This window comes from Schistocerca nitens, chromosome 3 (genome assembly GCF_023898315.1).
Source record: "Schistocerca nitens isolate TAMUIC-IGC-003100 chromosome 3, iqSchNite1.1, whole genome shotgun sequence".
Classification (NCBI taxonomy): Eukaryota; Metazoa; Arthropoda; class Insecta; order Orthoptera; family Acrididae; genus Schistocerca; species Schistocerca nitens.
The window spans coordinates 692,738,944-692,752,912 of record NC_064616.1 but is presented as its reverse complement, the minus strand read 5'-3'; the positions used below and the strand labels follow the sequence as shown (position 1 = coordinate 692,752,912).

The window sequence follows — 13,969 nt, the reverse complement described above, 5'->3', positions numbered from 1 at the left end:
CAGCATTTCCGGCTGACTACAGAAAGATTCTACCACTGCCAAAGTACATGTTATGTAAGGACATGTCCGAAAGAACAGATACCATCTTAGTATATATATAGTTAAGGCTCACCGGCCACCTGACCATCTTCTTCTTCTGTGCGGATGCACAAAAAGTGCCCGAACTCTTACAGGAATCGGCAGCGCGCCGCGAGTAACGAGTATAATGGGCGGGGGCACTTCGAATGTAGTGCGGGACAATACGTTGAGAAGGTGGGTGTCGCGGGAGGCATGCCAGAGAAAAGTCCCAGCAGTCGCACTATCCTCTGTGTCCTCGGTGGCTCAGATGGATAGCCAGCACGGTAGCTCAGCGTGCTCGGTCAGAGGGTTAGAAACCCTCTGCAATAAAAAAACTGAGTGAACCGATCAACGAAGAACCTAAACGGGTGTCATCGGACGTCCGCCCCGAACAAATTCAACGAGCAATATAGAACAAAATGAGGTCAAAATAAAAAGATGACTAGAGCGTCTGCCATGTAAGCAGGAGATCCCGGGTTCGAGTCCCGGTCGGGGTACACATTTTCATCTGGCCCCGTTGACGTATGTCAACGCCTGTAAGCAGCTAATGGTTGTCATTTCATTGTAATTTCAAAGTAAAGTAAACCCACACAATAATATTTAGTAGTTAAATCTAGCTGAAAGCGTCTTTGTACAGAAAAAGGAGGAAAAGATACATTATTGAGATTCCATATTTTTTACTGTTACTTCGGTGATCTGTCATTGGATTCCTTCAAAAATGTTTGATGTCTAGGGATACCCACCCACAAAGACTTACTCCGGTGGATGGCCAAAGGAAGGATGGAAGCAGGACATTCGCAAACTGATGTGTCCCGATGGCTTAATGTGAATCGTTCTGTTGTTTTTCGGATGTGGCTACAGTTTATAGAGACCGAAACTGTATCCCAAAGACCAGGGCGGCCCGACCACGTGTGACATCAGAAAGAAAGGACCGTTATTTGGCTGTAAGCTCACGACGGTACCGCCTTAGTGCTGCACGGCAACTGGCATCTGACCTCGCAGCATCCAATGGACGTATCGTATCGAGGCAAACGGTAAGAAGGTTTTGGTTCAAAAATGGCTCTGAGCACTATGGGACTCAACTGCTGTGGTCATAAGTCCCCTAGAACTTAGAACTACTTAAACCTAACTAACCTAAGGACAGCACACAACACCCAGCCATCACGCGGCAGAGAAAATCCCTGACCCCGCCGGGAATCGAACCCGGGAACCCGGGCGTGGGAAGCGAGAACGCTACCGCACGACCACGAGATGCGGGCAAGGTTTTGGTAGAGTGGCTTTATTGTCGGAGACATGCCGTATGTGTACCTCTGACGCGTCTTCACAGAAGGGAACGTCCAGAGTGGAGTCGTCAACATGCTACCTTGGACGGTCGAATACTAGGCCGATTTTCTTTTGACAGATGAGTCCCGGTTTGCTCTGGAGAGTGATTATCGACGGAGTCGTATTTGGAGTGAACGCAGAACACGATTTCGTGACGCAAACGTTGCCGAAAGAGACCGATATCGAGGATGATCCCTAATGGTGTGGGCTGGGATTATGTTGACCATTGGAACATCTCTCCAAGAAATTGTACAGTTAAATAATCAAGGTTTAACTGCTGTCAGGCACTGTGGCGGTTTAACTGCTGTCAGCTACTGTTACGAGATCTTAGGACCTCATGTGCAGTTGTTGCGAGGTGCTGCGGGCACAGATTCCGTACTGGTGGACGATAATGCTCGACCTCATAGAGCACAGGGGCCTGATGATTTCTTGGAAACTGAAGATATTGCACGCATGGCGTGACCTGTTCGCTCTGTCGATTTGAATTCCGTGGAGCATGTCTGGGATGCACTAGGGAGACGGGTTACATCACGCCAGCATCCACGAACCATTCTTCAAGACTTGCGAGCAGCTCTGCTGGAAGAATGGGCGTTATTGCCTCAACATGAGACTGATGACATCATTCACAGCATGCCCCGTCGTTGTCAGGCCTGTACTGCTGCCAGAGGTGGTCACACCCCATACTGAGCACATTAACCAGTTGTCGGAATGTGTGTGCAAATCCGTTAAGTTGAAAAAAAAAAACGAAGCACGTTTTTGTCTACAGGTATGCATGTAGCAGTTGTTTGCGTTCTGTATTCTTTACATTGTTTCTACTTTAAGTATCACCTGTTTATAGTGTTTTGTGGCAAAATAAACGCAAACTTGCAAAATTTTTTATTGTTGCTTTAATTTTGGACACCAGTGTAGATACTAGAGACTAGACTGGTATTTACTGGAACAATCCTAAGGAAGGAAAATCATCCGCGGAGGTCGGTGACAAAACATTCGTCCGAAGTATTCATGAGCATTGTTCGCCAGTCTCGGAGACTTGCTAAGACGAATTATTGGAAAGCCTAGAGAAGAGATGAGTAAGCGTTACAAGTCAGGTAGGTCAGCGCGAGAGCCTTGCAGAAATGCTTAACAAACCCCTGTGGGAGTCTCTACTAGACTGCGTCACGCAGCTGTTGAATCTCAAAATTGAGAGAGGGGAGCTCCGGTATCAGACAAAACCTAGAAATTCCTCACACATACATTTCGCATAGCAATAAAAGTAGAGAAATCGAGCTTATTCGAAGTGAAATCGACAATCCTCCTTCCCCTACGTCATCTGAAAATGGACACACCGTTCGGTGAATAGCGAAATAATAATGTAGATGAACCCAATGGTAGCTCTGAAAGTTAAAATGCTTTTCGAAAATAACTAACAAATCTGCTAATTTCATAGGTGAAAATGTTGTTTATGCACGTGTCGTATTTGCGGCACTACTTGTCTGAGATGTAGTATTTGTACTTGTGAGTGTACTTTCGTGAGACCTAGGAGGCTATACATACTTATATTCCACTTAGAACGGATTATTTTGTCGAACATATACATGTGCCACCGAGAAATCTACGGCGCCTAATACAAAACAGATATTACTACTATTAACTACTTCGAAATATTACCAAAAAAGTAACGGAAATTTAATAAAACAAAATTCTATCTTTCCTCGATTGTATTTGAACCAAAAGGTAGGGATGTGTTATGTATCCACAATTTGAGTCAGAAGATCGGAATTATGTGGCTGAAGAGGCCTCCAGAATGATTGATGGAATCTGTACAAGCGATGATTAGCCTAACAAGGGAACCTCCCCATCGCACCCCCCTCAGATTTAGTTATAAGTTGGCACAGTGGATAGGCCTTGAAAAACTGAACACAAATCAGTCGAGAAAACAGGAAGAAGTTGTGTGGAACTATGAAAAAATAAGCAAAATATACAGACTGAGTAGTCCATGCGTAAGATAGGCAACATCATGGCTAATTTGAACACAGGAGCGCCGTGGTCCCGTGGTTAGCGTGAGCAACTGCGGAACGAGAAGTCCTTGGTTCGAGTCTTCCCTCGAGTGAAAAGGTTAGTTTCTTTATTTTTGCAAAGTTATGATCTGTCCATTCGTTCATTGACGTCTCTGTTCACTGTAATAAGTTTAGTGTCTGTGTTTTGCGACCGCACCGCAAAACCGTGCGATTAGTAGACGAAAGGACGTGCCTCTCAAATGGGAACCGAAAACATTTGATCGCAAGGTCATAGGTCAACCGATTCCTCCACAGGAAAACACGTGTGATATATTCTGTACGACAGTGGTGACGGCATTTAAGAGTTTGTCACATAAACTGCAACAAATGAATGCAACAGTTTCACAGTCGCACAGCTTTCCCTGTGCTCTGTCAGAACATATGTTTTTAACGTTTTCAAATTTTTTCGTGTGTAGACCATCAAATCCTGCATATGTCCAAGGAAATCTGAACATGTCCTGGAATATTGGAGAGCGAATTTGATTATGTGTGAGTGCCTGAACTTTGATAATTGTCTGAAAATAAAAAATTAAACTTTTCACTCGAGGGAGGAGTTGAACCAAAGACCTCTCGTTCCGCAGCTGCTCACGCTAACCACGGGACCACGGCGCTCCTGTGTTCACACTAGCCATGATGTTGCCTATCTTGCGCATGGACTACTCAGTTTGTATATTTTGCTTATTTTTTCATAGTTACACATAACTTCTTCCTGTTTTCTCAATTGATCTGTGTTCAGTTTTTCAAGGCCTATCCACTGTGCCAACTTATAACTAAATCTGAGGGGGGAGCGATGGGGAGGTTCCCTTGTAAGTAAAACAGATGCATGCGTGTACCCTTGTACCCAAGTATCTGCTTCATGTCACTAGTTAATTCCTGCCCTACTTTTCAGTGGCCTCCTTCCTTTTTCTGGACTTACCCCGTGTCTTCAAGAGGTCGGTATTCTAGTTTCGATTTAGCAATGTTACTGGTGGAGGATGAACGGATGCCCTTCCCGTTGCCACCCCTTCCCCCGGTCTGTGAACCCCATCTGTTTGCAGTCTAGCATTATCCCCTGTGAAAGTGTGAGTAAGTTTTCAAAATGTTTGTGAATCATATATCTGAGGCGGGACGTGGGTAGCAGCCCGCTATCCACCTAGTTGGATGTGAAAATCTGCCTAAAAACCACACCGACGCTGGCGGTAGACAGACCCTCGTCAGTCATCCTTAATTCGAGCTTGTGCTGGTTCCCTAATAATGTCTTTGACGACTGGACGTAAAATACTGATCTTCCTTCCTTTCAAGCGGGTTTTACTTTTCAATAATGAGGTTTCAAAAATCAGTAGTCAAGGCTTTCGCAGATGAGACGGTACCTCTGGTTGATGCCTCCCAAGTGGATCGAGCACATGAGTTTTGATAGGAAGGAGGGTTAGGGTTTAATGTTCTGTTGGCGACGATGCCATTAGAGACTGAGCACAAGCTCAGATACAGGAAAGGAAATCGGCTTTGTTCTTTTGAAAGGCGCTGTCCTAGAATTCCCCTTCATCGATTTAGGAAAACCACAAAAAAATCAAAATCTGGATGGTCGGATGGGGATTTGAACAGCGTTCTCCCGCATATGAGTCCAGTGTTCCAAACAGTGTACCGCCTCGCACGGTGTATAAGTATTGGATACGATGTTGCAAATACTAAACTCATTGATGCGGACTCTGTTTTGAGGCGACTGCCACCTATACCCGGGATAGTTGTCACCCATCTCGCATGTCACACCCTTGTAGATTTTCCAAGTGCAAACTACACTCCTGGAAATTGAAATAAGAACACCGTGAATTCATTGTCCCAGGAAGGGGAAACTTTATTGACACATTCCTGGGGTCAGATACATCACATGATCACACTGACAGAACCACAGGCACATAGACACAGGCAACAGAGCATGCACAATGTCGGCACTAGTACAGTGTATATCCACCTTTCGCAGCAATGCAGGCTGCTATTCTCCCATGGAGACGATCGTAGAGATGCTGGATGTAGTCCTGTGGAACGGCTTGCCATGCCATTTCCACCTGGCGCCTCAGTTGGACCAGCGTTCGTGCTGGACGTGCAGACCGCGTGAGACGACGCTTCATCCAGTCCCAAACATGCTCAATGGGGGACAGATCCGGAGATCTTGCTGGCCAGGGTAGTTGACTTACACCTTCTAGAGCACGTTGGGTGGCACGGGATACATGCGGACGTGCATTGTCCTGTTGGAACAGCAAGTTCCCTTGCCGGTCTAGGAATGGTAGAACGATGGCTTCGATGACGGTTTGGATGTACCGTGCACTATTCAGTGTCCCCTCGACGATCACCAGTGGTGTACGGCCAGTGTAGGAGATCGCTCCCCACACCATGATGCCGGGTGTTGGCCCTGTGTGCCTCGGTCGTATGCAGTCCTGATTGTGGCGCTCACCTGCACGGCGCCAAACACGCATACGACCATCATTGGCACCAAGGCAGAAGCGACTCTCATCGCTGAAGACGACACGTCTCCATTCGTCCCTCCATTCACGCCTGTCGCGACACCACTGGAGGCGGGCTGCACGATGTTGGGGCGTGAGCGGAAGACGGCCTAACGGTGTGCGGGACCGTAGCCCAGCTTCATGGAGACGGTTGCGAATGGTCCTCGCCGATACCCCAGGAGCAACAGTGTCCCTAATTTGCTGGGAAGTGGCGGTGCGGTCCCCTACGGCACTGCGTAGGATCCTACGGTCTTGGCGTGCATCCGTGCGTCGCTGCGGTCCGGTCCCAGGTCGACGGGCACGTGCACCTTCCGCCGACCACTGGCGACAACATCGATGTACTGTGGAGACCTCACGCCCCACGTGTTGAGCAATTCGGCGGTACGTCCACCCGGCCTCCCGCATGCCCACTATACGCCCTCGCTCAAAGTCCGTCAACTGCACATACGGTTCATGTCCACGCTGTCGCGGCATGCTACCAGTGTTAAAGACTGCGATGGAGCTCCGTATGCCACGCCAAACTGGCTGACACTGACGGCGGCGGTGCACAAATGCTGCGCAGCTAGCGCCATTCGACGGCCAACACCGCGGTTCCTGGTGTGTCCGCTGTGCCGTGCGTGTGATCATTGCTTGTACAGCCCTCTCGCAGTGTCCGGAGCAAGTATGGTGGGTCTGACACACCGGTGTCAATGTGTTCTTTTTTCCATTTCCAGGAGTGTATTTCTTGCAAAGTGTTTGACAGGAGCGAAGCCAAGATTCCCTAGAAATCATACAATGGATTCTTGTTCCAATTTTCATAGCCAAACGAAGGGCGGGAAATGGAGAAATTGGATATCGAACTGAGGAGGGTGAAGTCTAGTTTCGTAAAACAGTATTTGATTGCTTGAAAGTAGTAAGGGTGATTGAAAAGAAAATTACACAATGGATTTTTGCCCGAATTTCCGTAACCAATGAGTGGGAAATTGACAAATCTGATGTCAAGCTGACCAGCGTGAAGTCTAGTTTTGCAGAAAAGGGTTTAATTTGCTGAAAGTAATCAGGGTAATTAAGAAAAACTTAATTTTTGTGTGGAGGAAAATTGAAATATTTCGCAAAGAAGTGCTGCTAGCTATGTAAACGAAGTGTCAAAAAGTTCACTTCTTCAAAGCTTAACTATGTTGCGCATAAAAAGTTACATTGGTGTGATATTTAATTATGAAAAAAATGGCTGTAATGATATTTTTAAAAAAGGGGGGTTCATGTCTTGTGAAATTATTTGTCTAAAAGTAAGATATAAAACACATTAGAGAAACGTTTGACTCGCGTTTGGCGTTTGAATGATGCTCGAAATCATGCAGAAAACATGAGACTGCACAGTCTACACAACCCACCAAACAAATGTCTTCTACTACTCTTTGAAATTCTAAGATGATGGTTAATCTGTCTTATTTCTTATTTTTAGACAAATCATGTGTGTGTATGTGCATATACAAAGTACACTCTAACTTCTGCACGATATAAGTGCAGTAATGTGTTCATTGTAAATAAGTATTGTAGTCCAATTGAAAGAAAATCAGCCCTCGGTCACTATTTTTAACAAATTAACCTGGATTCGACGCTGCTAGGAGTGTCTTCCTCAGAATTTAAATCGAGTCCGTTTTGCAACCTGCACCACGCAAGTAACGAGCAGCCCTTAGTGGCCCGCCATCACAGTTTTCTTTATCTTTAATATTTTTGTGACTAATGCCCTTTTGGCATATTTATTATTTTATAAATGATATATAACTACTGCCAGTCTTTCACGACATTTCCGTACTTATACTCTATCATACGTTTTTAGTCAAAATTCTGTGACCATGTTATAGAATATAGACCATTCTTTGATTTAAATTCTGAGGAAGACACTCCTAGCAGTGTCGAAACCATGTTACTTTGTTAAATATAGTGACCGAGGGCTGATTTTCTTTCAATTGTAACTACTCACGGTCTCTGAACGTACAGCCAGGTACAAGATTTTGAGTATTGTAGTAGTTCTATTATATGATCATTACCTTATAAATAAAAAAAACATTTTTTTAAGTTTTAAACTCAGTGCGTTAACACGATCTTGGTAAATGAGTGTTGTAAAATGATCCTGTCATGAAGTGTTCATTAAAAAAAGAGGTACACTAGCTTATTTGATTTAGTTGTAAATATTTGTCACGCATTATTGTTTTTCTGACATGTTCTACATCCTGCAGGATCTCCTCACTACAGATCAATTGGAATGAAAGTAAATCTAATCTAAACAAAAGATTTGAGCGGTTTTTCTTTCAACATATTTCTTTAAATATTTCTGTTTCTAAGTGACGCTTTCATAAGAGCACCATCCTCTGAGTAACACTGGGGCTCTCAACAGTTACAAAATAACTAGCGAATGATCATTATCGTGCTGAAAGGTGGCCACATTTGGAACAGGAGAGAACTGTCGTGCTGGCTCAGTTGCTCTATCAGCGTCCGACAATGCCTCATCCCTGTTTTTCAGGCGAACTGGCGAGGCCAGGTGATCAGGTTACACAATGGCCCTTTGCCTCGAAGGGCCATCGCCCTCAAGTGCGCGGGTCGCTGGAAGGCACTTAGCGCCCACGGAAAACAGAACCTGCCCCACCGGAGGTTCCGCGTGGGATGCACCGGTTTCTCTGTAACTGATACATCCCGAAACAGGAGTTGCAATGCGGCTGGCTGCCATCTACATTTCTGTGTCTGCATCCTCACACAGCAACCATGTACCGTGTCAGACTGTATCAGATGCATAATTCTGTCAAATCCATGAGTTACAGAATGGTCAGTAATAGTCGCTTAGCATTTCCATCTAATACATCCTGAGCTGTTCTTGTACATTCGTTCTCATAAGGGAGCTGATCGTTGTTGTTCGTTTCTGCAGCTCACTCTCATTCAGTGCTTCCTCTTCTCCGCCAACCATTTTGTTTATGGAGTATGTTGAATTTTCCATATTATGTTGAATTACGACACAACAGTTTATCGGTGAGGAAGCGCATGTAGTTTTTTAAGATGGTCTACTTGCGGAGTTCAGTTAGCTGTCCGCCAAGCTAGGTTTACGCTTTTACGCATTCCCGAAAATATTTCTGATGAAGCTTGAACTTCATTTCTTATTTTTATTTTCATTTTATTTATTTTTTTCTTTTTTCAGTTGCTGCCCAGCACAGGTACTGCATACTTCATGGCTGAGCGTACTGTTGGATTGTAAGGACGAAAATTTCAGGAAAAGAATAAAGAAAAGTAGAGCCTAGTAGCTGAAACTGGAGACCATTCTAATAACTGCAACTACTCCCAATAGTTACGCTGCCACCACACATCCTGACACGTATTGTATTGGATATAACATGGAAGCCCAAAGTGCGCAAATGGCGAGATAGCTTACACTTTCTGCTTTCCGCTTGTAAATTCTCTCTCTCTCTCTCTCTCACACACACACACACAATCACACTAGCGTCTATAGCATTCACTAGTGGGTAAAGGCCTCTTCTAGATATTTATATCCATTACGGTCTTCAATAGCATGTATCATTCCTCCTCCTACATATTTTCTATATGGCTGCCATTAGGTCGTATCTCGATCTTTTAACAGTTCTTGGAGCCGAGTAAAGGACTTCCTTGGTCCATCTATAACCCATTCGTCTGTCTACATGTTTCACATGCACTCATTTCGTGTTCTTCCCTTCAGTTTGTTCAATAATGTACATGTTTGATTTCGTGCCTCCACTGGTAATCGTAGACAAAGAGCTCTCCAATATACATTCACTGTGTACTAACACTAACACAGGAGAGTCAAAGTCACTTTTGTGCTACGTTTTTAATAACGTCATCTTTACGTGAATGGTACACTATGGCATGTTTCCCAACAGGCCTTGAGAAAGAAACAGTGAATTAGCAATTAAAAAAATATCGGATGCAATTTAAAAAAGACGTACTGGTGTTCGGACCTTCGCAATGAACGAAGTTGCAAGAAAGCCAGTTGTGCTGGCTTATGTCACCTTGATAGCTAAACGACATTTGCTTGAAACATGATTTGTTTTCCTTCTATACAAAAAGTTATTTGGGGTGATCAACATAAATGAGACACCCTAAAGTATTGTATACAGAGTGTCCCAGGAGGAATGATCAGTATTTAGGGATGTGACGAACACGATCAATCGAAGCAAGAAATTCTAGTAAAGATGTGATCTAAAATGCATACCTTAAGAATTATGGGCAGTTCTTCATCGACGATACTACGAAACAAATCTCTTGTAGCCAATAAAATTCTTCTGGGCTGTTGACCGCATTGTCAGCTCAGCACAGCCCTGAGGAAGGCCACTTGCAATTGTGGCTGAAACATCGGAAAATTTTATATACTGACAGTGCGGTCAACAACCCAGAAGAATATTATTGACAATGGCAACGGCCGGAGAAGTCTACGCTTACAAATTTCTCCTACTGCAAGCTCTTCGCTTTACGTATTTTGAGATGTGGTAGCCTGCACGAAACAAGAAAAAATGTCCAGTAAACATGGACTCGAAAGTGCATACTTTAAGCGCTATGGGCAGTTGCTCTTCTTCGCTACTGTGAAACTTAATTCTACTGAACATGTGCTCATATCTCTTAAGGTATACATTTTAGAGCCCATATTTACTAGACAATTTTTTGAGACAAGTGTAGATGGTGTTAGTACAGCAACCAGCCACAAATTTACGAGTACTTTCAGTTCCTTTATTCAAAGGGTACCGTTACCGGTTTCGAATCGTTGTGATTCATCCTCAGACGGTTTACATGCTTTCTTTATGACATGTGGTGTGTTTTTTACAGATTAATTGTCCTACAATATAAATAATACGTAATTATAAACACGCCACACACAGATGGTTGCATTACAGATTTTCGTTGCATGTGACTTACGTGAAATTGGACGAATTTTATGAAAACAAACACTCGAAACCGACGTTTCACGTAAGTCACATGAAACGAAAATCTGTAACGCAACCATCTGTGTGTGGCGTGTTTATAATTATGTATTATTTATATTTTAGGACAATTAATCTGTAAAAAACACACCACATGTCATAAAGAAAGCATGTAAACCGTCTGAGGATGAATCACAACGATTCGAAACCGGTAACGGTACCCTTTGAATAAAGGAACTGAAAGTAAATTTGTGGCTGGTTGCTGTCCCAACACCATCAACATTTGTCTTCAAACACCAGCCACGGTCTCCATCATGTCATCATATGACAAAATTGCAGACAATTTTTTATTTTTACCTTTCTGTACATACTATCTCCTCCCAGAATATGGAAAGCAAAGAGCTTGCAGTAGAAGAGATTTGTTTCACAGTACGGAAGATGAAGAAGTTCTGATGGCTCTTAAGGTATGAATTTTAGAGCCCATGTTTGCTGGACTTTTTTGCTTCCAATTATCGTTCGTGTCATATCCCGGAAAATTGACCATGACTCCTGGGACACCCTGTAGAGGCTTTTAAAACACAAAACTATTAAAACCCGGAGAATTGCGTGCCTAAGAATACGAGGAAGCAAATGTCATGAAACTACTAGGAGAGACAAAGAAATCATATACACGGATCAGGGAACAAATGAGTGAACCCAGCCGACTGAGGGCAAGGTGGAACCATTAGTTATTTTTTTCAAGCTAAATTCACTGGTTTTACGTCCGACGAAACCAAAAGCCTGACACACGCAATACAACGTTAGCCAGTAAAGAAAAGTGATGTAGGCAGTGTGCACTTACCGGAGGCTGCTGCGGCGAGGTGTGCGCCCACCGCGAGCGCCAGGAGCAGCAGCGGCAGCGGCAGCGGCGCGGTCACGGCCATGGTTGGGCAGCCTCTGGCTCGCGCGGTCACTGCTCCTCGCGGCCAGCCGCCAGCACCCAGCCCCACCACGCGCCCGCAAAAACCGACGCGCCCGCGTATAGCGGGACTTTCGGGAAACCGACAGCAACAATTACCCCACGCTCCTACTCTGAAACCGGAACCTCCGGATCGTCGACATCAGAAATGTGGCTTCCACTTCGAAAACACTACTGCACTGTCGTACGAACAGAGAGCTTCGCAATCGACAGAGAAAAGTGTCAAGGAGGAACTGAGGGAGAAAGAAAGACAGAAACATTTTGAGTAATGTCTTAGGCTAAGTCCAAGAAAATGATGAATATACCGGGTGAACAAAAAGTCAGTATAAATTACAAAACTTAATAAACCACGGAATAATGTAGATAGACAGGCAAAAATTGACACACATGCTTAGAATGACATGGGGTTTTATTAGAACTAAAAAAAAAAAGTTCACAAAATGTCCGACAGATGGCGCTGGACAGCAAAACGTCAGTGTCTGCACATGACAATCAGCGCTTTTAGTGAAGCTGTATTATCAGAATGGGGAATGTGCTAGTTCAGCGTTACGATCCTATCGCCGTAGGAAGGGGATTCGAACGGGTAAAGGTCCGTTGACAAATGCAGCTGTGGCGAGAATGATTTCGAAGTTCGAAGCCACGGGTCTGTTGTTTAGACGATAGACCCCGTAGTGGCCGACCGAGCACAAGGCGTAATGCTGCTGAGACAGTTCAGGAAGAAAAATGGAGACTGTAGCGGGTTCGTCTGTGCACGGGGAAGTAAGCGCTCGTGCAGTCGCACGTCGCACCGACATTCCATACACTACTGTTTGGTTGGCACTTAGGCGTACCCTCCGATGCTATCCGTACAAAATCCATCAGCATCGTGAACTGTTACCTGGCGCTTTAGTGAAGTGGATGGCATTTGCGTTGTGGGCGTTTCAAAAGATGGCGGAAGATGACGATTGGTTGAGTAACGTGTTGTGGATCGACGAAGCTCATTTCACGCTCCGAGGGTCTGTCAACGCCCACAACTGCAGAATTTGGGCTACCGAATATCCTAGAACTGTCGTGGAAACTTCATTGCACGGCGAGAAAGTCACGGTATGGGTTGGATTTACCACATCTACCGTTATCGGGCCTTTTTTCTTCGAGGAAATGCGTGATTCTTGTTTTGTAACTGCTACCGTGACGGGTGAGAGGTACGCCGATATGTTACAGAATCGCATCATCCCCAGCCTGGCTGATAAACACCTGCTGGAACATTTAATGTTTATGCAGGATGGCGCTCCACCCCATAATGCTAGACGCGTGAAAGACCTCTTGCGTGCGTCGTTTGGTGATGATTGTGTGCTCAGCCGCCACTTTCGTCATGCTTGGCCTCCCAGGTCCCCAGACCTCAGTCCGTGCGACTATTGGCTTTGGGGTTACCTGAAGTCGCAAGAGTAACGTGATCGACCGACATCTCTAGGGATGCTGAAAGACAACATCCGACGCCAATGCCTCACCATAACTCCGGACATGCCTTACAGTGCTGTTCACAACATTATTCCTCGAGCGAGGTGGCGCAGTGGTTAGACACTGGACTCGCATTCGGGAGGACGACGGTTCAATCCCGCGTCCGACCATCCTGATTTAGGTTTTCCGTGATTTCCCTAAATCACTCCAGGCAAATTCCGGGATGGTTCCTTTCAAAGGGCACGGCCGACTTCCTTCCCCGTCCTTCCCTAATCCGATGAGACCGATGACCTCGCTTTCTGGTCTCCTTCCCCAAAACAACCAACCAACCAACCAACATTATTCCTCGACTACAGCTATTATTGAGGAATGATGGTGGACATATTGAGCATTTCCTGTAAAGAACATCATCTTTGCTTTGTCTTACTTTCTTATGCTAATTATTGCTATTCTGATCAGATGAAGCGCCATCTGTCGGACATTTTTTTAACTTTTGTATTTTTTTTTGGTTCTAATAAAATCCCATGTCATTCAAAGCATGTGTGTCAATTTGTACCTCTCTATCTACATTATTCTGTGATTTATTCAGTTTTCAAATGTATACTGACTTTTTGATCACCCGGTAGACAGTGACAAAATTGAGAACTGCATATACCTATAAATGGTAACTGTCGGTGTATGAGGTAAGAGATGTTAGAAGTAACGTATCTACATCTACATCGATACTCTGCCATCCACCTTATGGCGTGTGGCGCAGGGTAC

At 44.7% G+C, this 13,969-nt stretch overlaps 1 protein-coding gene across 1 annotated transcript in view; it reads right to left on the bottom strand.

Moving 5' to 3' along the window:
- LOC126249723 (uncharacterized) overlaps positions 1-11,736 on the bottom strand; it is a 140,770-nt gene extending 129,034 nt beyond the window's left edge. The window contains exon 1 of the mRNA XM_049951404.1: positions 11,654-11,736. Within this exon, the coding sequence (XP_049807361.1) occupies positions 11,654-11,735 (82 nt within the window). The 5' untranslated portion in view covers position 11,736. The remainder of the gene's footprint in view (positions 1-11,653) is intronic.
- Positions 11,737-13,969: the final 2,233 nt, after the last annotated feature.